General features: G+C 55.6%; 2 protein-coding genes across 3 annotated transcripts; both read left to right on the top strand.

The window, feature by feature from the left end:
• CECR5 (cat eye syndrome chromosome region, candidate 5) lies at window positions 228–10,098 on the top strand. Of its 2 annotated transcripts, none has more exons than XM_018048703.1 (8): window positions 228–353; window positions 3,876–4,079; window positions 4,913–5,025; window positions 5,876–5,969; window positions 6,725–6,758; window positions 8,311–8,485; window positions 9,292–9,480; window positions 9,586–10,098. In XM_018048703.1, exons 1-8 carry the CDS (start codon window positions 243–245, stop codon window positions 9,869–9,871), a joined length of 1,206 nt encoding a protein of 401 aa, XP_017904192.1. In that variant the 5' UTR covers window positions 228–242; the 3' UTR covers window positions 9,872–10,098. The 2 variants fall into 2 exon arrangements, with proteins under 2 accessions (XP_017904192.1, XP_017904193.1); XM_018048704.1 differs by having other exon boundaries at window positions 268–353; window positions 3,727–4,079.
• On the top strand, window positions 18,358–20,237 carry CECR6 (cat eye syndrome chromosome region, candidate 6). The gene has a single exon (XM_018049067.1). It carries the CDS (start codon window positions 18,358–18,360, stop codon window positions 19,855–19,857), a length of 1,500 nt encoding a protein of 499 aa, XP_017904556.1. The 3' UTR covers window positions 19,858–20,237.

The raw sequence follows: 21,586 nt of genomic DNA, 5'->3' as shown, positions 1-21,586 counted from the left end.
TTGCCCGAGGCGGGGTGGGGTTGCGAAATGGGAGAAGGGGTCAAGAGGTATAAACTTCCCATTGTCTGATAAATAAGACAGAGCTCAGACGCGGTTCCCAGAGGCCGAGGCAGAACTACAGCTCCCGAGATGTCCCGCGCCAGCCCCACGCCCCCCGATACTGAGGCGAGACTACAATTCCCGTGGTGCCTCGGGCGCCGCCGGCCTCTGATTGGCTGCGCGGAGCGCGCAGGCGGCGGCCCATGGCTGTGCTCGGCGAGGTGGCGGCGCGGTGGGCGCCGGGGCTGTGGCGGCGGGCGGTGCGCGCGGCCGCGTGGCTCGGGGGCAGGCGTTTCGCGAGCGGCGGAACGCAGGTGAGGGCGGCGGATACGGGGTGGGCGGCGGGAGCCCGAGGGACCTCTCGTGCCGGACTCGGAGCTGGGTTCCCGACCTCTGGATGTCATTTCCACTCTCCCGCCTTGGCCGCGAGTGGCGACGTCACGTCCCCTGCGGGCCTGCCACGCGGGTCACTGTCTCCCCGGCTCCGTCCGCACAGCCCCCCGTCGCGGGGGCCACCCGGGGGCTGGGGACTCGGGACCCTAGGCAGGACCCCAGCCCCCCAGGTCCTGACTTTCTCCACTTTCCTGGTGGCGAGAGTGGGAGGAGGGAGAAGTGATGCCGCTCCTTTCGGAGTCAGCCCTGCCCGGGCCACTCACTCCCCGTGTGACTTAAGGCAAGTTACCGCCGCCCCTTGGTGTTCACAGGGGACACCGAAACCCTCGGGTGCTTGAATCCCACAGCTGGGCCCCGCATCCGCGGATGCACCAACCCGCTTGGTGTGTGAGGCTTGCCGTCACAGTTGGTTTAATCCAGGGCTTGCCTGGTGGCTCAGCGGTAAAGAATCTGCCTGGAATGCAGGAGACATGGGTTCAATCCCTGGATCAGGAAGATCCCCTGGAGAAGGAACTGGCCACCCACTCCAGTATTCTTGCCTGGAGAATCCATGGACAGAGGAGTCTGGCAGGCTATATAGTCCATGGTTCGCAAAGAGTCAGACACGACTCAGCGACTAAGCACGTCGGCGTCAGGGCTAGCCCTTAGCATGCAGTGTTTTTGCAAGAGGCTACCACGGGCACTTTGTGTGATGTAGGCAGTACCTGTCACAGGGACTGCAGAGATGGAGCTAGTCGGAGTGGACAGTGTCCCAAATGGTGGTTGTGCTGCTATTGTTGAAAAACACATCCACCAGTTCCAGATAAGAAGCAGAAACACAAAGGAGCATCTTCGTTGTCCCTTCATTTCAAACTAATCTTAAAACCACACTTTTAAAAATTGAAGTATAGTTGACTTACAGTATTGTGTTAATTTCAGGCATATAGCAAAGTGGTTTAATTGTGAGTGTGTACATATACATATATATGTGTATATACACACAGTAGTACACACATATATATGTTTTTTCAGAGTCTGTTCCATTATAGGTTATGGCAGAACATCAAGTATAGTTCCCTGTGCTATATGTTAGTTCCTTCTTTATTTTATATATAGTAGAAAACCACACATTTTAGCACTGCCACAAATATGAACTTTAATTAGAAAATCTAGCCTGATACCCAGGACTAATTAAAAATAATGAAGTGATATAGAATAAAAATACAGAAGAGAATAAAAAGAAAAAAGAATGAGAAGAAAAAGAATCTAATCCTGTTTCCTTTGCTCTAGGAAACTTCACTTAAAAAATTAATAGATGTTATTTTTTAGAGCAGTTTTAGGTTTTCAGAGAAGCTGAGCAGTAAGAGTAGAGAAGCCCCAGACCCCAGTCCTCCCGTTTCCTGTTCTTAATGATGGAGGGGCCTTGACTCACTCAGTTGGTGGCTAGATCCTGTTTCTGTGACTGCACACACCTGATCGTTGGAGGTAGAGTTTACACACCCACAGGAATAGATGAGGGAGTGCCCGGTCATTGCTAAATTGTCCTGAGACCTTCTTGTTCTTAGTAGTGGGGTCTGTGGATTCTTATGTCTAAGAGAGCAAACTATTTAGAATATGGCCACTAAGAGCAGTGAAACTATGGTCAGCTTTTGCTGTCATCAGCACAAACAAGCTATCTTATATTTTAACTGTGTATTTAAAAAGGAAATCTAAGAACAGTATTATGAACTGCATAGACCCATCTTCCAGAATCAGCAGTTATTAATATTTGGCTGTACTTGCTTTGCTTATCTCCCTCCACCCTCTTCTATTTTGTGTCTCTAAGAGTTTGAAATGAATCCCTGATTTCTTGTTATTTCAACCCTAAATTCTTCTCTGTGCACCTCCAAGAAAATAAGGATATTCTGAACATAAACACAATATGTGTGCGATGAGAGTGGCTTGACTTGGCTGATGCAAACAAAAGGAAAATGGCAAACAGGTTAGGTTGGATTTTTCTGACAATTGAAAAACGTCTTGTGTGTTAATAGTTCATAAAATAAGAGGTGGGATGAATTTTTAAAAAGAGAATAGTGTTCAACTTTGTAAATCCAAGAAATGCAGATTGAGAGGAGATTTTTTCTTTTTTTTAACTTTGAAACTAACAAGACATTTGATTCTTAACAAACTCTTTGATATTGTGAAAACCTCTTTGGCAAGGGCACCAGGGTCCATGTGAGCTGATACATGTTTTAGAAGACAGCTTGTTAGGAGGTGTTCTGTCTTTGAAATGTCTGTACCCATTTGGCTTACTACCCTTGCTTCTAAGAATCTAGCTTAAGGAAATGTCCGTAATATGGAAAAATCAGCAAGCAGGAGGAGGTTCTTTATAATGTAATTTGTAGCCGCAGAATATGGGGAAACCTAAGTGAGATAAGGGAAACCTAATATTAGTGGAATATTCACTGAGAATATTATGTAGCCAGAAACATGGAGGATGTAAGTCTGTGTGTACTGATGCCGAAAGAAAACCAAGAGAGACCAGTGAAGAGAAGATGGGAAAAAAGCACAGCATAGTGCCTTCTGTGTGTTGGCGAAAAGATGAGAAAGTAGCACCATCCAGGAAGGGTTTCTGGAAAATACCAAGAGGGGTTGGCACTGGGTGGAAGAGGAAGCAGGAATCGTAACATTTTTTTCTCTATGTCATCTGTAGCGATTGAGTGGTTTTTAAAAGCTCTGTGTGTGCTGTTATGGTAAAACTTAAAAGGTGGTTATGAAGGCTGTTGCAATAGATTAAAATGTTTCACATCAAGCAAAAAGAACGGGGCACAAAATCATACATATAAGGTGCAGTCTCAGCCACGTAACAAACAGAAGACTAGAAAAAGGCGATCAAAAGAAATACTGATCCGTCGTGTTCAAGTCCTGGGCTTATTTCTGAATTTCTCTATTTTCCAATTTAAAAAATTCCTTTAGGGACCTCCCTGGTGGCTCAGTGGTAAAGAATCTGCCTGCCAGCGCAGGAGACGGTGATTCGATCCTGCTTGGGGAAGATCCCACAGCGCGTGGAGCATCTAAACCCATGCACCACAGCTGCTGAGTGTGCTCTGGAGCCGGGGAGCTGCAGCTACTGAGCCCACCCGCCACAACTAGAGAAACACACAACTAGCTTTCTCGATGCAACTAGAGAAAGCGCGTGCAGCAACAAAGACCCAGCACAGCCATAAATAAATAAATGAAATTAAAGTAATCCTTTATATCAGTTATGCAAAAATAACTTTAACCAAATAGTTACGTGCTTAAAAATACCTGAAAAGGCCTAATTCTCTATTGCAGATGGATCTGCCTGGCCGGCAACCCCAAGTCATCCTCTGGAATCCGTGGCCCGGGCTGGCCCGAGGGTGGGGATGAGGCCTCCTCCCTCGCCTCCCCACCCCACTACCCCTCTGCCTGACTTGGGCCGTTCTCGTCTCCTCTCCGTGCAGAGCCCGCCCACTTTTGGGTTGCTGTTGGACATTGATGGGGTGCTGGTGAGGGGCCACCAGGTCATCCCTGCCGCGCAGGAGGCCTTTCGCCGGCTGCTGGACCCTCAGGGGCAGCTGCGGGTGCCCGTGGTCTTCGTCACAAATGCTGGGAACATCTCGCAGTGCAGTAAAGCCGAGGAGTTGTCGGCCCAGTTGGGCTTCCAGGTGAGGACCTCCCCCCACCATGGAACCCCTTTCTCCAACACTGACTGCACCCTTGCCCCGGGGTGGGGGACACTGTGGATGAGCCAGTGTAAATCTTCCATACGAGCTGGAAAAATAACTTGAAGCTCAAGGCCAGACTCAGGGAGAGAGCCCCATTGGCAGAGTCCTCTTTTATGAAAGTGAGCACTGTGGACTTGGCCATTTCTGTCTTTCCTCCCGGGCCTCAGGGTCACGTGTTTCTAAGTGTCCATGTGCTGGGGGGATGCTGAGGTGACAGTGCTCTTTTCTTATGAGTAGGATGGCACAGTTCTGGAGCTCTTGTCTTTCGCCCACCAGCAGCTCTCACCCCCCAGCATCCACATGGCATGTGTTGGCAGTGGATCTGGATTTTGGAAAGAGTCCTCATGAAACCTAGAGAGTAGAGCCATTGCTGAGTGGCTGGGACACTGCTTGGGGACAAGGCTGGTCCTCCCCTGGTGTCCAGACAGTGGGTGTTTGAGGTCGCCATTAGCATAGATGCTGAAAAGCCAGGTTTTATTTAGAACTGAAAACTGTCAGAGGCAGAGGCAGGTCTGAGCTCGTGCACGAACCCTGTGGTTTTCCAGCAGGGCTGAGAGATCGGGGTGTGGGGAGCAGGGCGAGCGGGGCCTGTGGTGGCCACAGCTCCTGCAGGCTCTGCTGTCCGGGCCCCTCACCCATGTTGGGGTAGCTCCAGAAGAGTTGGGCCCCCTCTGGGCCCGTTTCTCCTCCCCGTGTCCCCACTGCTCCCGACGCTGCCCTTGGCTGCCCTCACCTGCGTGTCATCTGCTCTCCCTCTCTCGGCTGCCCTGCAGGTGCAGCCTGACCAGGTGATCCTGTCCCACAGCCCCATGAAGCTCTTCTCGCAGCATCATGACAGGCGGATGCTGGTGTCTGGGCAGGGGCCCCTGGTGGAAAACGCTCGAGCGTATCCTTCTGCTGCTTCCAGCTCTGCTGTCCTCGCCCGGCTGAGGGGACTGGGGCCCAGCCTGCTTGGTGCCCACGAGAGGAGGGAGGGCAGCTCCCAGGTGTCCAGCCCTGGTGTCTGGGGGTTCCTGAAGGCCCACCATCAGCCCACTGGGCAGCTCCCTGGAGAGTCTGACTCACCGTGGCCCGAGAGCCCAGGTGGTTCTGTGGTCCAGTTAGGGCCCCACGGCTCCCTGTGCTCAGTGTGCATCTGTGTGAGGCTCACCTCCAGGCGTGTGCTTATAAGGATCAGTCCCCACTCTGAAGCATCCCGTTCACTTGCGGCTCCTGCGAACCCGAGCTGAGCACTGGTGTGGGCAGCCACGCCCTGGGGGCCAGAGCAGCACACGCCTGCTGCCTCATCAGGGCTCCTGCTGGAGGCAGCGAGAAGGGCCTTAGGAAGGAGCACAGCAGAGAGCGTTGGAGAGTGAGGCTGCATTGTGTCCCCCACCCCCTTTAGACTGAATCTGATCCATCTGCCCATCGTCCAGATGTCATCCGGCCTGGCTTCTCCAGGTTCTGCCCAGCCTCCTCCTCACCGAGGAGTCTTCTCTCAGCCGTCCTCAGAGTGCTGGTGCTCCCGGCTCTGGGCCAGTGTGAGCTCGGGGATGGGGCTTCCTGTGTGCCTCTGCCCGGGGGTGCCCACCACCGGCACCCACGCCTGCATGCAGTAGCTGCTGGTGCGTGCTGGCCTCATGTGCTCTGTCTAGGGTTGAGGCGGGCTTGATCGGGTTGGGGGTGCTTCCTTCACTTTCAAAGGCATCTCCCCCCGCACCCTGCCCTGGCCACTTTGCTTCCTGACCTTGCTGCAGACTGGGTTTCAAGCACTTGGTCACAGTGGATGAGCTGCGGGCTGCCTTCCCTGTGCTGGACATGGTGGATCTGCAGCGGCGGCCCAAGACCACGGTAACGGGACATGCTCGGGCCCCCCTCGCTGACCCTGCAGCCTTGCCCCCAGAGAGCAGGTCCCTCGCAGGACACGACTGGCCGAGGATTTAGTCCCTAGATGTGCATGGTGAGGACTGTCCTCTCTCCTTCTAGAGTCCTCTCGTCCCCTCCAGCTGGTGGCTTTGTGCTTTACCAGCTCTCCCAGTCACCTGGGAGGACCCTAGCCTTTGTAGGGTTGATCGTGGCTCTGCAGTCCTGGGGCCCCTGGTGGGGCGGGGCTCCCATCCCTCCCCTGCCTCTGAGCCACGCACTGTGTGTCCTCAGCCAGGCGTCGCCCCAGCTCTCAGGACAGCACAGTGACAGCCCCCAGGGATGTGCTTGGCCCAGGTCTCAGCTGGTCATTGGCAGAGCCGAGACCTGGGCAGCTGTTCCTGGAAGGAATGGGCCCCAAGACCGCAGTCAGTGGTGGCCCTGCCCCCGGAGTGACGCCAGGCTCCTATCCCTCCTGGGCTCATCTTCTCGGCCGCCTGATTCCAGACCGGCACCTCCCATCCTTGCTGCGAGAAGACAGTGGAGCAGCCGACCCCTGGCTGACCTTCACACGTGGTGCCCCCGCTGGGCACTCTCACCCTCTCCCTGGGGACCCCCCCCTTGGCCTGTCAGCTTCACCTCGGCTTGGGCCACACCAAGGGACCCTCTGTCTGTCCTCATACATCCCAGCCCTGGAAACCAGGTGACCATGGCATTGACGGTCTCTTCTTGGTCTCTTGCAGCCGCTTCCAAGGAGTGACTTCCCTGCGATTGAAGGTAATGAGGTCCCTGCGTGATGTGGGCAGTGTGGGCAGGGTGCTAGACACTGGGCTCTGGTCTCCATCTGCCATTCACCACCTCTGAGACATTAGCTGCTCATCTTTCCTTCCCCATGCCACCTGCCTCATTATTCCAGAAAAATTGTAAAGGTGGAAAATCTAAGTGGAAAGGTGCCTAAGGTAACCTGGCCCAGTGTTTCTCAGCCCTGTTGAACCCAGTTCTGCCTGGGCAACAGAAAAAATATTGTATGGTTCCACTTACTATCCTGAGTGTTCTCATAGATACTATAACTTTCCTATACACAAATGTTATGGAGAAGGAAATGGCAACCCATTTCAGTATTCTTGCCTGGAGAATCCCATGGACAGAGGAGCCTGGCAGGGTTACAGTCCATGGGGTCGCAAGAGTCGGACACGACTTAGTGCCTCAGCCACCACCACCACCATACACAAAGGTTAATTCACTCGAAAGCCATAATTGTATGGAGAAATAAACGTTTTTTAGTAAGGTAATCTGCATTTCAGTGTGTAATAATTACCCAAGAGAACATAGTTAAGTAGCAAAATGATCATAGCAAAAGTAGAATCCCCGGGAGTGTCACAGCTATAAACGCAGTGTGTTCACGGGTGTGTAGGTGTGCCTCAGTGTGACAAACGCAGTGTGTTCACAGGTGTGTAGGTGTGCCTCAGTGTGACTCAAGTTAGGGGCAGTGTCATCACTGGTGATGTGCTTTTCCCGATTGGGAATAAATCTTGGTAAAGTTTTGAAGAAATGAAGTGCAGTCTTCTCATGACCAACATGATAGTTGCATTTTGGAAAAAATCTGTGTTTATGAAAACCCTACCAAAAAATACGTTGTGGGGAATGGAATTAAGATTTAGGCATATCTCATGGTAAGCAGGTGGTTCTGTGTGTCAGCTGTCAGTAGACCTGGGGGGCTTGACTGAGCAGGGCTGTGCTGAGCCCCTCGCGTCCCAGCCCCTCCCACAGCCCTCACTGCGCGTGTCAGTCCTTATGACAATGAAAACAGCTCCCTGGGGCGTGCTGCCCAGCGGGCCGTGGACTGGCCAGCGCCTGGTCTTGAAGCTGGCGCGGAGCCTGTGGGCAGCTCAGCCTGGGTGTTCTGCCGGGTCTCACTTTGATCCTCCGCACAGCAGTGAGTGTTGTCCTTATGTAGTTGAGGAAGCCGAGGCTGAGACACGCTGAGAACTAGCCTACAGTCTCAGAGGGACGTGGGCAGCGTCGGCCCTGTGACCCTGTCTCTCCACTGTGTTTCCAGCTGGCCCTGGGGCTCGGGGGACGTGACCGGGTGGCTGAGGTGCTGGGCAAGGGTCGGTCAGCAGGGGCTGTTGCTCGTCTGCTTTTAACCCTTGGATGGCCAGGTGGACACACGAAGGAGCCCTCAGGAGCTCCTCCTGGCTCGGCTTTGTCCACTTCCTGGGACCTGTGCCCTCTCCAGGGCCATGCACCCGGGGAATGGCTGGGGCCGGGCTCGGCAGGACTCCCCGAGGGGCGCCCTGCGCCATGGCTCACCGTCCGCGCTCTGCAGGGGTGCTTCTCCTGGGGGAGCCTGTGCGCTGGGAGACGAGCCTGCAGCTGATCACCGATGTCCTCCTCAGCGACGGGAACCCTGGCACGGGTCTGGCAACGGCCCCCTACCCCCACCTCCCTGTCCTGGCCAGCAACACGGACCTCCTCTGGATGGCCGAAGCCAAGATGCCCAGGTGAGGACACGGGGTCCCCGCTTCAGCCCTGGGTCCCCGCCTCCAGCTGCTGGTGGCTCCTCAGCCATCCGGGTGCTCTGAGCTCAGACCCCTTCCTCTAGGCCCCAGGGTTACCATGGTGACCTGCCCTCTGGGAGCAGTCTCCAGGGTCACTTCACATACTGAGTAGTAAAGGAACACTGCCGCTTACGGAGCACGGGTGGTGGATCGAGGTGGAGGCTACCCCCGCTTGCCCGCCAGCGTCCAGCAGGACGGCTCCTTACGGCCCGCGGAGCCGGAGCGGGGCTCAGGCCCTGTTCTCTGCGCCCTCCCCTCCCCTCCCTGCCTTCGCCCGAGGTGCTCGTTCCCCCACTCCTTGGTGTCCTGCCCATAAGACGCAGGGGAGGGAAGAGGAAGGGTTTTCAGGTTTTGCTGACCCCCAGGTGACCTCCCTGGAAGGGCAGCTGCTGGTACTGTTGGGCTTGTCTGGGGCCACAGGCGAACAAGTGACATCTCTTCCGCCTGCCTCCGGATGAGCTGTGCGGTGGGTCCGTCACTGGTGCGGGGGCCAACCCCGAGCCACTGTGCAGCGGCCCAAGGGGGACAGGTCACTGTGTTAGCTCTCGTTGCTTTTTTAAAATGCAGTCCCACAGCTCGCGGTCAGGCATGTCTTCTGGAACATTCTTCCTAGAGTTCAGGTTTGCTGACGACAGGTGAAGGGAGTGGGTTATGTAGGACCGAATGGCAGGAGGTGACTTATTGTTGATAAAGCCAATTTGATGTCACCTGTTCATTCAGTAATGTCAAAATTGAAACCTCCCTGGCAGGTTTGGCCACGGGACCTTCCTGCTGTGCCTGGAGGCCATTTACCGCAAGCTGACAGGCCGGGAGCTGTGCTACTCGGGCCTCACGGGCAAGCCCAGCCTCCTCACCTACCGGTACGCCGAGGGCCTGCTGGCGCAGCAGGCAGCGCGGCGAGGCTGGGCCGCCCCCATCCGGAGCCTCTACGCCGTGGGGTGAGCCCCCCTCCTCCCCCGTGCTCGTGCCCCAGCCCCCCTCCACCCCGAGTGGACAGCACCCTGCTCGCTTCCGCCACACTGAACTGGGTCCTCTCTCCCCAGCGACAACCCCATGTCTGATGTCTACGGGGCCAACCTGTTCCACCAGCACCTGCAGACGCAGCAGGAGGGTGCGGCCCGGAGCTGCGCCTCCATCCTGGTGTGCACGGGTGTGTACGGCCCCCAGGCCCCCAGCCCCACCGTGCCTGCCCCGGGCAGTGAGGGGTCTCCGTTCCACGGACACCGGGACTTCGGCTTCAGGCCTGAGCTCCTGGAGGCAGCCCACGTGGTCAGCGACTTGCATGAGGCTGTGCAGCTGGTCCTCTGCAAGGAGGGCTGGGCTCTCTAGGGCCCAGGGATGGGGGTGGGCCTGCTGGCTGGCCCCCAGCCCCTCCCGTGCCCATGCAGACAGCGTCCTCACCTGGTTGGGGTCTCTGCCTGCTGCCAGCATGGGCTGTGACTCTCAGACACTATTTTGTATGGTCTTTTAACTTACTTCCCAGAGACTTTGAACCTATTTTTTTTAAGTGAAAATAACTGTACAATAATAAATATTCATTTTGCTGTGTCTTGTGATGCTCTGTCTGGTATGCACTAAAAAGTCGCGTAGGGAAGGATGGTGGGCAAGTGGAGTGTGTGACCTGAGGCATTGGTGAGAGCGTGGACCCCAGCCCACTGCAGTCTGGGCCTCGAGCCTGGTCTGTGCAGGACTGAATCTGATCCAGGCCTCACCACGGACTTAACCACTTCCTTGATGTGGAAAGAAAGAGGGGCCTTTCCTACGGTGACTCTAGAAACTGTCTCATGTTCCTGGCTGCTCTCCCAGTCATCCCAGTCATCCCACGCATCTCTTCCAGGACTGTGGCCCCCACTCGCCATGTGCCCGCCCCCAGCCAGCCCCGGTCCCCATCCTACAGCAGCTGACATAGCCCTCTGCTCCCTCCCTCCTTCAGACTCTTCCCTGGGCTGCTCCTGGGAGGGGCGAGTGGGAGGGTGAATGACTTGTGCCCCGTCCCTGTGCAAGACCATGCCCACAGGCCCTGCAGGAGAGCCCGTCACCTTCAAGCAGCAGCAGCTCCTCACATGCAGCCCACCCTCGCCTGCAGAACCCCTCCAGCCCTGACGCCCCTCACAGGCCCAGCCAAAGCAGAGCTTTGACCAGCTCTCTTATCAGGTCCCTGCAGTCAGGCCCTCCTGCCTCAGGGCCTCTGCACTCACCATTCCCTTACTTTGCACATCCACAAAGCTCCATCCCTTTTTCAGGATCTGGGGATGTGACCGCTCAGAAGGATTCCCTCAAATTCCTGTAAAAACAAGGTCTTCCTTGCTGGTCCAATGGGTAGGACTCTGGCTTCCATCCCAGGGTGGGAAACTCAGATTCCTGGTACAGCAAACAAAAACAGAAAGCAAAACAAAATCACTCTCTCCACTGTCCTGCATCATCTTTCCTGAGGTCCCCATCACCCCGTGACCTAAGTTCACTCCTTACTCTACGTCTTCTAAAAGATGCGCTCTGTGCACTGTCCACGCTGGTGCCTTCTTGGGTCCCCTCACCCACATGCTGGGTGTGTGGCAGGACTGCAGACCCACAGGCAGGCGTGGCTTCTCTCCCTCCTGTTCCTTGGGGGAGGGCAGGGGCCTCACCCACAGCGATCCCCACTCTTCTCCAGCTCCTTCCCGTCTGTAGATGGTGGACGTCACAAAGGAGCTGTTGTAGGTACCATGCTGTGCTGTTTAGGATTTTCTTCAGCTGCCTGTCTCAGAAGCCTGACCAGTGTCTCCAAGGCTGTCTAAGCATCATGGCATTCGGGGCAGGCATCTCAAGGACTCTGCTGCCCACCCTGCTGGCATGCAGGCCTGCCTACCTGCGGCATGGATGGCCTCAGCATCTCAGCCACGTTCCACGGAGAGAAGAGGGCGAAGATGGAGCTGGTGGTGCTAGAGTCCCTTTAAAGAACTTTCCTGCAATGCATCTTACCTGGTGGTCCAGTGGCTAAGAGTCCATGCTCCTAACGCCCAGGTTCGATCCCAGGTCAGGGAATTAGATCCCACATGCCACTACTAGGAGTTCCTGTCACTAAAAGATCCTCCAAGCCACAGCTAAGACCTGCGAGCTCTCCCTGGGCCCAGGAGGCCCCCAAGAGTGAAGGGAGAGTGCAGCAGGAATGGGGAGCCACGCTGGGTGTGGCCGCGTGCAGGGTCTTGCCGGAGCCCCAGGCTGAAGGGATGGGGTGACAGTGTGTGTGTCTACCCCCAGCTCTGCCCTGTGGCTGGCAGCTGCTCTCCCTGTGGCCCTTTCTCTCCCTTTCTAACACTTGGGTTTTCCTGAAGGTGGTAGGGGCCCTTCCAGGCGGGGTGCAGGAAGGAAAGGTGACTGCAGGTCACTCACGCAGGTCAAGGACAGGGCTGGCCGCTAGGCTGCAGACCGGTCTCATTCCTCTGGGGCTTTGTCCAGACCTTGGAACCAAATCCACAACCAGCTGCTTCATTGCTCAGCCTGACTGAGTGAAAAAGTTACCTTTCTGTGTTTCGGCAAGACTCCATGAGTCAGTCTGCACAGGAAGTAAGCACGTGTTCAGAATAAAGTGATCAGCCCAGAGCAGAAGTGGACCATGCGGTGCCCACGTGGGTCTCCAGCCCTGACCTTGGTGCTGGAACCCCACGCTTCCTCCGTGTCCCCGTGGTGCTGGCAGCTTCAGGCCTCCCGAGGACACCCCTGGGCTGAGGCAGGTGGAGAGCCAGTGGGTGGTCAGGCCTCCCCAGGAGCTAGGGTTGCTGTAGCAACCGGATGCTGCCTTGAGGGCGGATTTTTAAAATATCTCGGCTAGAATAGCTTTGTTCCCCCAATCTCTCTTGTCACTTCCCCCGTACCGCGTGGTGCAGGAGAGCTGGGTCGTGCGGGGATGCCTGCCTGCTCTCTGCCGGGGGCTCCTGGCAGCCTCTGCCAGGGGCTGGAGGTGTGAGGATTGTCTCCTGCTGTGAAGGGCTGCGAGGCTGTCAGGGCTTCAGCTTTTGCTTCCAGCCTCCTCCAGCTCTTGGTTCCAAAAAGCCTCATCTTCTCTTTTTTCAGGAGACAGAGAAGAGGGGTCTGGTTTGAAAGCCTTCTCCCTTCTCCCACTATGGATCTCACTCCTACCAGAACAGCTGCAGCATCCGGGACCTCCCTTTGGAGCCCAAGGGGTGTCTCCTCTTGTCTGCTCTTTCCTTTGTGTCTCTAACTTCCTCTTTATTTATTCACTCAACAAATGCCTGCGGAGCACTTACTGAGCCCCTGAAAGAAATGAAGAACTGCCTTGTTGTGAAGAAGACCCTGGATTTGGTCCTATCGGATTTCAAACATTTTTAAAAAGTTACAGTAAATTAAGACAGTGTTCTCTTGGCAGAGGGTGGGATACAAATGGGACAAAACAGCTCTCAGAAACATGTACGTTGAAAATATGGCTTAACGCACTCAAGGTATTTCTCGCTCGTTTCATAGACTGATGTAGGCCGGGTGCTGCTCTTGGTCTTCCCCTCCAGGTGGTGACTCAGACATCCAGGTGCCTTCCATCTCTCATAACAACTCTATGAAGTAGGTGCTATTAATTATTGTCCCCGTTTTACAGGTGAGAAAGTTGAAGACAGAGAGATCAAGTAACTTGACCAAGGTCACCTAGCTTCTGAGTGGTGGAGTCAGGATTTGAACCTAGGCAGTCTAGGTCTAGTGTGTATACCCCAACTACTATGCCAGCTCCTTTATCACTATATGATGAAATTCTTTATTTCATAAAAATATTCTTGAGTATAAAGTTTATTTTTTTCTAATGCTAATATGGTCACGCTAGCTTTTTAAAGGCATTTTCTTTTTATCATATTTGAACAGGAACGTGAAGTCGCTCAGCCGTGTCCGACTTTTCGCGACCCCATGGACTGTAGCCTACCAGGCTCCTCTGTCCGTGGGATTTTCCAGTCAAGAGTACTGGAGTGGATTGCCATTTCCTTCTCCAAGGGATCTTCCCAACCCAGGGATCGAACCCAGGTCTCCCACATCGTAGACAGACGCTTTACCGTCTGAGCCATCATTTTTACTTATTTCGTTTTTTTGGCTGTGCTGGGATTTCGGTGCTGTGTCGGCTTTTATCTAGTTGCGGCGAGCAGGGCCTTGCCACTAGTTGCTTCTCGTTGCGGCGGCTTCTCCTGTTGCAGAGCATGGGCTCTAGGCGTGCCGGTTTCAGCAGCTGTAGCCTGTGGGCTCGGTAACTGTGGTTCCTGGGCTCTAGAGGACGGATGCAATAGTTGTGGCGCATAGGTTTAGTTGCTTCGCAGTGTGTGGGATCCTCTGGGATCAGGGATCGAACCCGTGTCTCCTGCATTGGCAGGAGGATTCTTCACCACTGAGCCACCAGGAAGCCCAGGTCATGCTAGCTTTTTTGAGTTAATATTTGCTTGGTTTATTTATATAAATGCATTAAAATACATATGTTTACATTTTCTCTTCAACCTTCAATCTTTCTTTGTCTTTATGTTTTAGAGAGATTTCTTTTATTTATTAACTTATTTTCTGTTGGGTGGCTCGTCGTTGCTGTTTGAGTGCTTTCTCTAGTTGCGGCGAGCTGGCTCTTCTCTTGCTGTGGAGCACAGGCTCTAGGCCTGCGGGCTTTAGTAGTTGCAGCTCACAGGCTTAGTTGCCCCATGGCATATGGAATACTCCCAGGTCAGCGATCCAATCAGCGTCCCCTCCATTGGCAGGCGATTCTTACCCACTGTACCACCAGGGAAGTCCCTAGAAATATTTCTTATAAAAGCATATAGGTGGGAATTAAAAAAAAAATTGAGCCCAATCATCTGTCTCATTTAATAGGACATTTAGTGTGATTGCGGATATATTTAACTTTATTTTTTTAAACCATCCTTTGCATTCTGGCTTGTGTTATTTCTGATGAGAAGCCTGCTGTCAATCCAACTGCTGTTCTGTGGTTCACTGTCACGGCTTCTCTGAAAGTCCTTTCCTGAAGACGCTCTCTGGTTTCACATCCGAGCATCTAGCAGCATGTTTATATTTATTCCTCCTGTTTAGGGTTCCTTGTGATTCTTAAATCTGTGGATTGGAGAAGTTTTTACCGATTTTAGAAAATTCTCAGCTGTAATTTCTTTATTATCTTTCCCTGACTCTTTCAAGTTTCTCCTTCTGGAATTTCTATTAGGCTTGTTTTGGATCTTCCCAATCTACTCAATTTGTCTTTGGAGTATGTTACCACTTCTAGCTCTCTCTACTGCATTCTAGAGATTTTCTTCAGATATGTATTTTTATTCATTTTTATTGGAGCATGGTTGCTTTACAACGTTGTGTTTCTTCTGCACAGCAAAGTGAATCAGTTATACATATATCTCTTCTTCAGATAATATTATTTAAAGTTTCTAAGTCTTTTTAGTGGAGAAGGCAATGGCACCCCACTCCAGTACTCTTGCCTGGAAAATCCCATGGACGGAGGAGCCTGGAAGGCTGCAGTCCATGGGGTCGCTGAGGGTCGGGCACGACTGAGCAACTTCACTTTCACTTTTCACTTTCATGCATTGGAGAAGGAAATGGGAACCCACTCCAGTGTTCTTGCCTGGAGAGTCCCAGGGACGGGGAAGCCTGGTGGGCTGCCATCCATGGGGTCGCACAGAGTCAGACACGACTGAAGTGACTTAGCAGCAGCAGCAATGTGCTACTTAATACATCTATTAATGTTTTTCAACGACTATATATTTGAAACCTGAAGTTCTTTTTTAAAAAAATTTTTCATTTTTTGGTACTAAGAGTTTTTTTTTTCCCCTAGTGTAACATTTAATTCCTTTAATAATTTTTAAAGTGTTCTTTAAAAATATTTATTTATTTGGCTGTGCCAGGTCTTAGTTGCAGCACATGGGATCTGGTTCCCTGACCAGATTGAACCCTGGGCCTCCTGCACTGGGAGCATGGAGTGTTAGCCACTGGACCACCAGGGAAGTCTCTTAAATGGTTTTTTGAGTTATATTCTTAGTAGTTGCTCTAAAGCTAATAATATGCATTGTATCTTATGATTTATACCAATGTAATTTCAGTGAGAAATAGAAAACATGCTTCTATGCATTTTGTATTTTATTTCTGTTCCCCTCTTAGTACTACTGTTGTACATGGTAGATGTATATATGTTACAAACCAAACAATAACAGTCTCATAATTGTTACTTGTATCTAATTTTATGTCTTAAGCTGAGATCTAGTCTTCCTCTACAGGAAAGAATCTATATATTTATAAATCTGTGGTATTAAACCTTGGTGCTGGGGGTGGGGACGATCCTGCTCACTGAGTTTCCTGGGCTGCTGAGCTGACTGGGCGTGTCTTCTCTCTCTCAACCCATCCTGGCCTCCCTGCTCCAGGCGGACGGACGAGGTATCAGGTCTCCAAACTAGCTTTACCTGGTGTCCCCCTCTACCCCCTGGCATTTAACAGGTGCTCGGGGAAATGGGTTTTGGATAGAAACCTGCTTAGTTTGTTCCCCACTCCCAGGCTGCCGTCCTAGGCTTATGAGAAGGAGTGTGGTGGGCAGGTGAGGACACCGGGCTGGGAGTCGGAGGTCTGGAAGCAAAGTGCCATCCCTCTGTCTCTGTCCCTGGGTATCGTGTGTGAGACGTAAGCACAGACCCTGGGAGCCTGGGAGCTGCTTGGCGAGTGTGTCTTCCCTTTCCTAGGTCCTTGCGGGATGTTTGCACTCAATTTATATATGAGAAAGTCTTAACTTCCCTCTTTTCATCCCAGCCACATCTTTGTCAAGCTTTTCCCAGGCTGAAGTGAAGGCGCTGTGTGTGCATGTGTGCGTTCGAGTGTGTACACAGGTTAGACATAACCCACTGCAACACCGAGGACCCTCTGGGACTCAGACCATTGGTATACTCCATTGTGTGCCCTGATTTCTCATCCTTCTTTTCTGCGCCCTTTTTATTCAGGGCCTCAGACCTGAAAGAAATGGGGCTGAAGAATCTCATTCAGAAGTTACTCTGAGCGACTGGAGTCCATTCCTTAGAAATGCAAGGATAACTTCAAAGATCTGGTACAACCTAAGTTCCCAGGGAGGAGACCTATCCTTGGCGGGGGTGGGGGGGTCTGGGCGAGGGCTGGCATGATGGGCAAGGGCAGGAGGGAGCCGAGTGGGTGGCTAGAGTAGTGGGCCTAGGCTGGGGTGAGGACAGAGCCATCAGTGTTCGCTCAGGAGCCCGGTTCTTTGCCTTCATCAGCGTCTCTGCTTCTTCTGCTCGGTTAACTTGAGCAGGAATTATAGGCTAGTTTTCAGGTTAGCTGCTGGCTGGTGTTCTCCCTGAGGGGAGGCTGGGAGCCCGGCTGTAATCACTCCCATTAGCAGTTGGCAGGTCCCCAGCTCACTTTTTCACCTGGACCTGCTGTGACACTCACGAGTGCCCCCCCCCAACTGCCCCGGGTGGGTGGCCTTGGTGCCAGCTGGCAGGGCTAAATCCCTCATGCCCTGAAGCCTGTGCCCAGCTCCAAGAACCGCTGTTCCCAACAAGAACTGCTCGGCTCCCTGGCGCTTGGCGAAGCCCAGAGCTGTTGGGCAGCAGAGCTCCCAGTGTGGTCTTGGGAAGGGATCCAGCTCAGAAAACAATCAAGAGTGGTCTGAGCTGGTAGGTGTCCCCAAGGGTGGAGAAATGAGCAGTTGTAATGATGACACCACTTACCTTTCACACATCCTGCACCAGGAACTGTGCCAAACCCTCCCAGCTCATGACCTCCTAATACAACAGCCTGGGAAGGCAAATGGTGGTCCCCTTTTGCAACTGGATATTCCGAGGCCCAGAGAGATGAAATAAGGCCACACAGGCCCAGTGGTTGAGCTGAGACCATCAACCCAGGGCTCAGCTCCCCCGCCACACCTGCTGGGCCCACATGAGGACTGGACACAGCACACGTGAGCGCCGGGCGCGTGCTGTGTGAAACCCCACGTCCACCTGCAGACTGGCAGGACACAGCTCTCTCCACTGCCTGGCTACAGCATTCAGCATCACTGCTGTGGTCCTTTGTGTCCGTCGACGCACCTGCACCTCTAGGTGTTTCTTTATTTTTCCTCTGCAGCTACCTCTTCCAGTTGATTCCCATTCCTGCCTTAAGAACCTCAGAGAATACCGGGCGCCAGCTTGGCTGGGGCCGTCCTCTTTCTGTTCCTTTCTTCCCAGCGTTTGTATTCAGAGAGCTGCTCCGGCCACTGTAGATTGGTACCTCCCCCAGGGTGCCCACTGAACCAAGCAGGCAAGGGGCATAAATATGTAGAAATGTATGTCTGTTTATGGTCCTTGTAATCAGTATGGCCTGACTCTTCCAGTGGCTTTTAAGGGCCTTAGGGAGAGGCAGAGTGGCCCAATGGGGAGTGGAGAGGGCACCGGAGGAAGCAGAGGCCAGATCTGCCCTGGTGCCTTGCAGAGGTCCGAGCCTGGTTGCTCGCGGGCACGGTCTACACTGAGACCAAGGCCACCCGGTCCCTAAAGCCCAGGGGTTCAGCGGGTAGGACCTCGCGATCACCTCCCATCTCACCCCCGCGTTCCCACGGGGCGCCTCCGAGTCCCCACGGGTTCCGAGGCAGCGTCCTCCCTGCTCCTCCCCAACCTGCGCGCCCAGCAGCCTCTCCCCTTCTTCCCGCCACCCCGCGGCCCGGATCTCCCCCTCCCAGCCCCGAATCCAATCCCGGTGTCCCTGCCCCGCCCCCAGCTCTTGGCTGGGCCGCCCCGCGCACCGTCACCGCCGCCGTCACCGCGCGCGCCCGGCCGCGGGGCTCGGCTCCGGCGCGCGGCTCCGGCCGGGGAGGCGGGAGGGAGCCGAGGACAATGCGCCCCGCGCCCGGCGCCCCCCGCGCGGCCCCGCCCCCAGCCCGGCGGCAGCCCCGGTTCCTGCGCGGCCGGAGCGGCTCGGGCAGCAGCGGCGGCAGCGCGGGCGCCGAGCGGGAGGACGACGACGAGAGCGCCAGCATCAGCAGGCCGCTGGTGTCCGCCGAGCCCCCGGGGACCCCCGCCGCCTCTCGCGCCTCCACGCCCACCTCCGCGCGCAGCATGACCGCCGCTGACCTGGGCGCGGGCGCCGTGGCCGGGGCCGTCGGGAGTGCGGGCGGCCCCGGCCCCGGCCCCGGCCCCTCCTGCCGTTCGTGCTGCGGTTGCTGCGGGCGCCGGGCCCGGTCGGGCCGCGGGGGTGGGCGCCGCGGCTGCTCCTCTGGCTCGGGCTGCCGCTGGGGCTACCAGGCGCTGTCCGTGGCGCTGCTGCTGGCGCAAGGCGGCCTGCTGGACGTGTACCTCATCGCCGTCACGGACCTGTATTGGTGCTCCTGGGTGGCCACCGACCTGGTGGTGGCGGCGGGTTGGGCCATCTTCTTCGCCAAGAACAGCCGGGGCCGTCGGGGCGGTGCACACGCCCACCACCCGCATCACCCGCACGCCGCGCCCCTGCACCTGCCGGCCGCCCCCGCCGGGGCTGCGGGCGCCAAGGCGCGCGGCGCGCGCGGGGCCGCGGGTGGCCCGGGGCCAGCGGGGCCGGTCGGGGCGGCCGGCGAGTTCGCCTTCGCCTACCTGGCCTGGCTCATCTACTCCATCGCCTTCACGCCCAAGGTGGTGCTTATCCTGGGCACGTCCATCCTGGACCTCATCGAACTGCGCGCACCCTTCGGCACCACGGGCTTCCGCCTCACCATGGCGCTTTCGGCGCCGCTGCTCTACTGCCTGGTGCGGGCCATCGGCGAAGCGGGCGCCACCCCCGGCTCCGCGGGGCCCCTGCTCCTGCAGCCGCAGCGGCACCGCGCCGCCGGCTGCTTCCTGGGCACGTGCCTGGACCTGCTGGACAGCTTCGCGCTGGTGGAGCTGATGCTGGACGGCCGCGCGCCGCTGCCCGCGCACCTGCGCTATCTGCTCCTCGCGGTCTACTTCCTCGCGCTCGCCTCGCCGGTACTCTGGCTCTACGAGCTCCACGCCGCCACTTCGCCCCGGGCCCGGGCCTCGCGGCCCGGTGGCTGCAGCTGTCTCCTGCGCCTCTTGGGCAGTTGCCTGGTGGACGCGCCCTTGCTGGCGCTGCGCTGCCTGCTGGCCCTGAGCTACCAGCAGCCGCTCTCTGTCTTCATGCTCAAGAATCTCTTCTTCCTCGGCTGCCGCGGCCTGGAGGCCCTGGAGGGCTGCTGGGACCAGGGGCTGCCGGCGTCCCCTAGTCGGGCCAGGTCGGGCTACGGTGCTTCACCCTCCGCTCCACCGGCGCCCGGAGCCCCCCAGCTGGGCCACTGCGTCTCCGAGGATGAGGGGTGCGCCCATGGCTATGTTAACACTCTGGCTGTGGCCTCCCAGAATTGAGGGGTCTGGGTCTTACTCTGGGGTTGGGAAACCCAGCTCCCTGTCCTCGGACCTTTCCTCACCTAGTCTAGATCATCTGTTAATGGGGCTGAGGGCCAACACGCCACTCTGAGCACTTTGGGTCAAGACTGCTTGGAGTGAGCCAGCTACTGAGAGGAGGAAAGTCGCCAGGCTCTGTTCTCCACACCCATTCTGAGTTCCAGCCTCCAGGGGCATGGTGCCTCTGCTTCCTGCTTCTCCTGTCTCACCCTGATTCCTCTCCCTTGTGGGGGAGAGTGGAGGAGGGGGACCCAGGCAGGAGGCTGGATGGGACAGCTGCTTTTAGGCTGTGGCTAGTGGCCTGTGTCCCACACCTGGAAATTGACCTGGAGTCCCCTGTTCCTGGACTGTGTCTGTTGTGTTTCATCCAGATGATAGATGCAATCTGTGTGTGTGTGTGTGTGTGTGCGTGCACACACACGCATGTGTGTACATGTTGTTTCCTTGTGTCCACCCTGTGCCACCTGAGATCAGCTGGAGATCTGGGGAGGCTCTGTTCTCCCCACCCACACTCCCCATTCCTACCTGAATCTGTGGCCATGAATTAGTTCCCAGACAGAGCTGGGCACTTGGGGACTGCCCAGGGGCCCTCCTCTGAGGGAGAAGCTCACCCAGGGTCTTCCTCAGTCCCACCCCACTCCTCTCAGCTGCGGGGTGGGGTCCATACTCTAAGGACCAAACTACACCCTTTCTTGGGTGAGTGAGCGTGTCTACCTCCGTGCTTTCCACTTCTGTTGCATTGCACACTGATGCTGCTTGCAAAAAATAAGGACAAAGACTCAGACGTCTCATTTACCATGGCCACTGGACCCGCTGGGGTTCGGTGCCAGTGTTATTACAGGGTCTATGGAGGATCAGCTGGCTGCCCTCCGTCTCTCCCTCTCTCTGCACCCATAGCTCCCATCCTTCCTGAGGCTGGTTGTGGGCTGGGTCAGATTTTGGCTCAGAACAGCTTTGGTGGGGGTCCCTGGATTGATATCAGTTGGGCCACCCACGGGCCCACGGGAGTAGGGAACCCGTCTCCCACCCCCTGCCCTTCTTCTGAGAAGCCTGGCGTGGATCAGAAAGGGTGGCGGTGACCTTTGTCCTCTGCTCTGGTCAAGGGAGTCCCTAGGGAAAAGGTAGACTGGAGGGGGTGGGCAAGCCCCACCCCACCCAGCCTCCCTCCCTAGTGACAGCTGATAGCCAGGGATTGCCCACATACAGTATTGAGGGCGGGGTAGCAGGGTAACAGGATGGGGTGGGGGCAGTTTGTAAGGGTCCCCCCTCTCCGTGTGCTTGGGCAGCTTTGTGTGGTGTGATAAACCCCGGACAAAGTGCCCCAAGTCATGGGCGTTGGCTTGACTCTCACAGGCTGGCTTCAGTGACAGGTCACTTTTGCTTCCTGGGCCTCTGTTCTGTGCTGGGGGCCAGAGAATGTTTTGAGGCCCTTCATTGTTTTGGAGGGTTGTTGACAGAAGACAGAGACACAGGAGGGGCTGATGTCCTGAGCCTCCCTGCTCTAGGGGCGGGGGCAGGGAGGAAAATGTTTGCACTCAGTGTTGGGGCTCCCAGCCCCTCGCCCCCCAGGTCCAGGGTCAACTGGTTGGCTTTTGCAACAAATTGTTCCTTTTTTTGCCTTCTCTCCTCTCCCAGGACCCCTCTTCTTGCCCTTTGAACTCCATGTGGTCAAAGTTCTGGGGCCCAGATC

This window comes from Capra hircus, chromosome 5, assembly GCF_001704415.2.
Source record: "Capra hircus breed San Clemente chromosome 5, ASM170441v1, whole genome shotgun sequence".
NCBI lineage: Eukaryota > Metazoa > Chordata > Mammalia > Artiodactyla > Bovidae > Capra > Capra hircus.
Note: the sequence above shows the minus strand (reverse complement) of the source record. Positions and strands in the feature narration are given on the sequence as shown.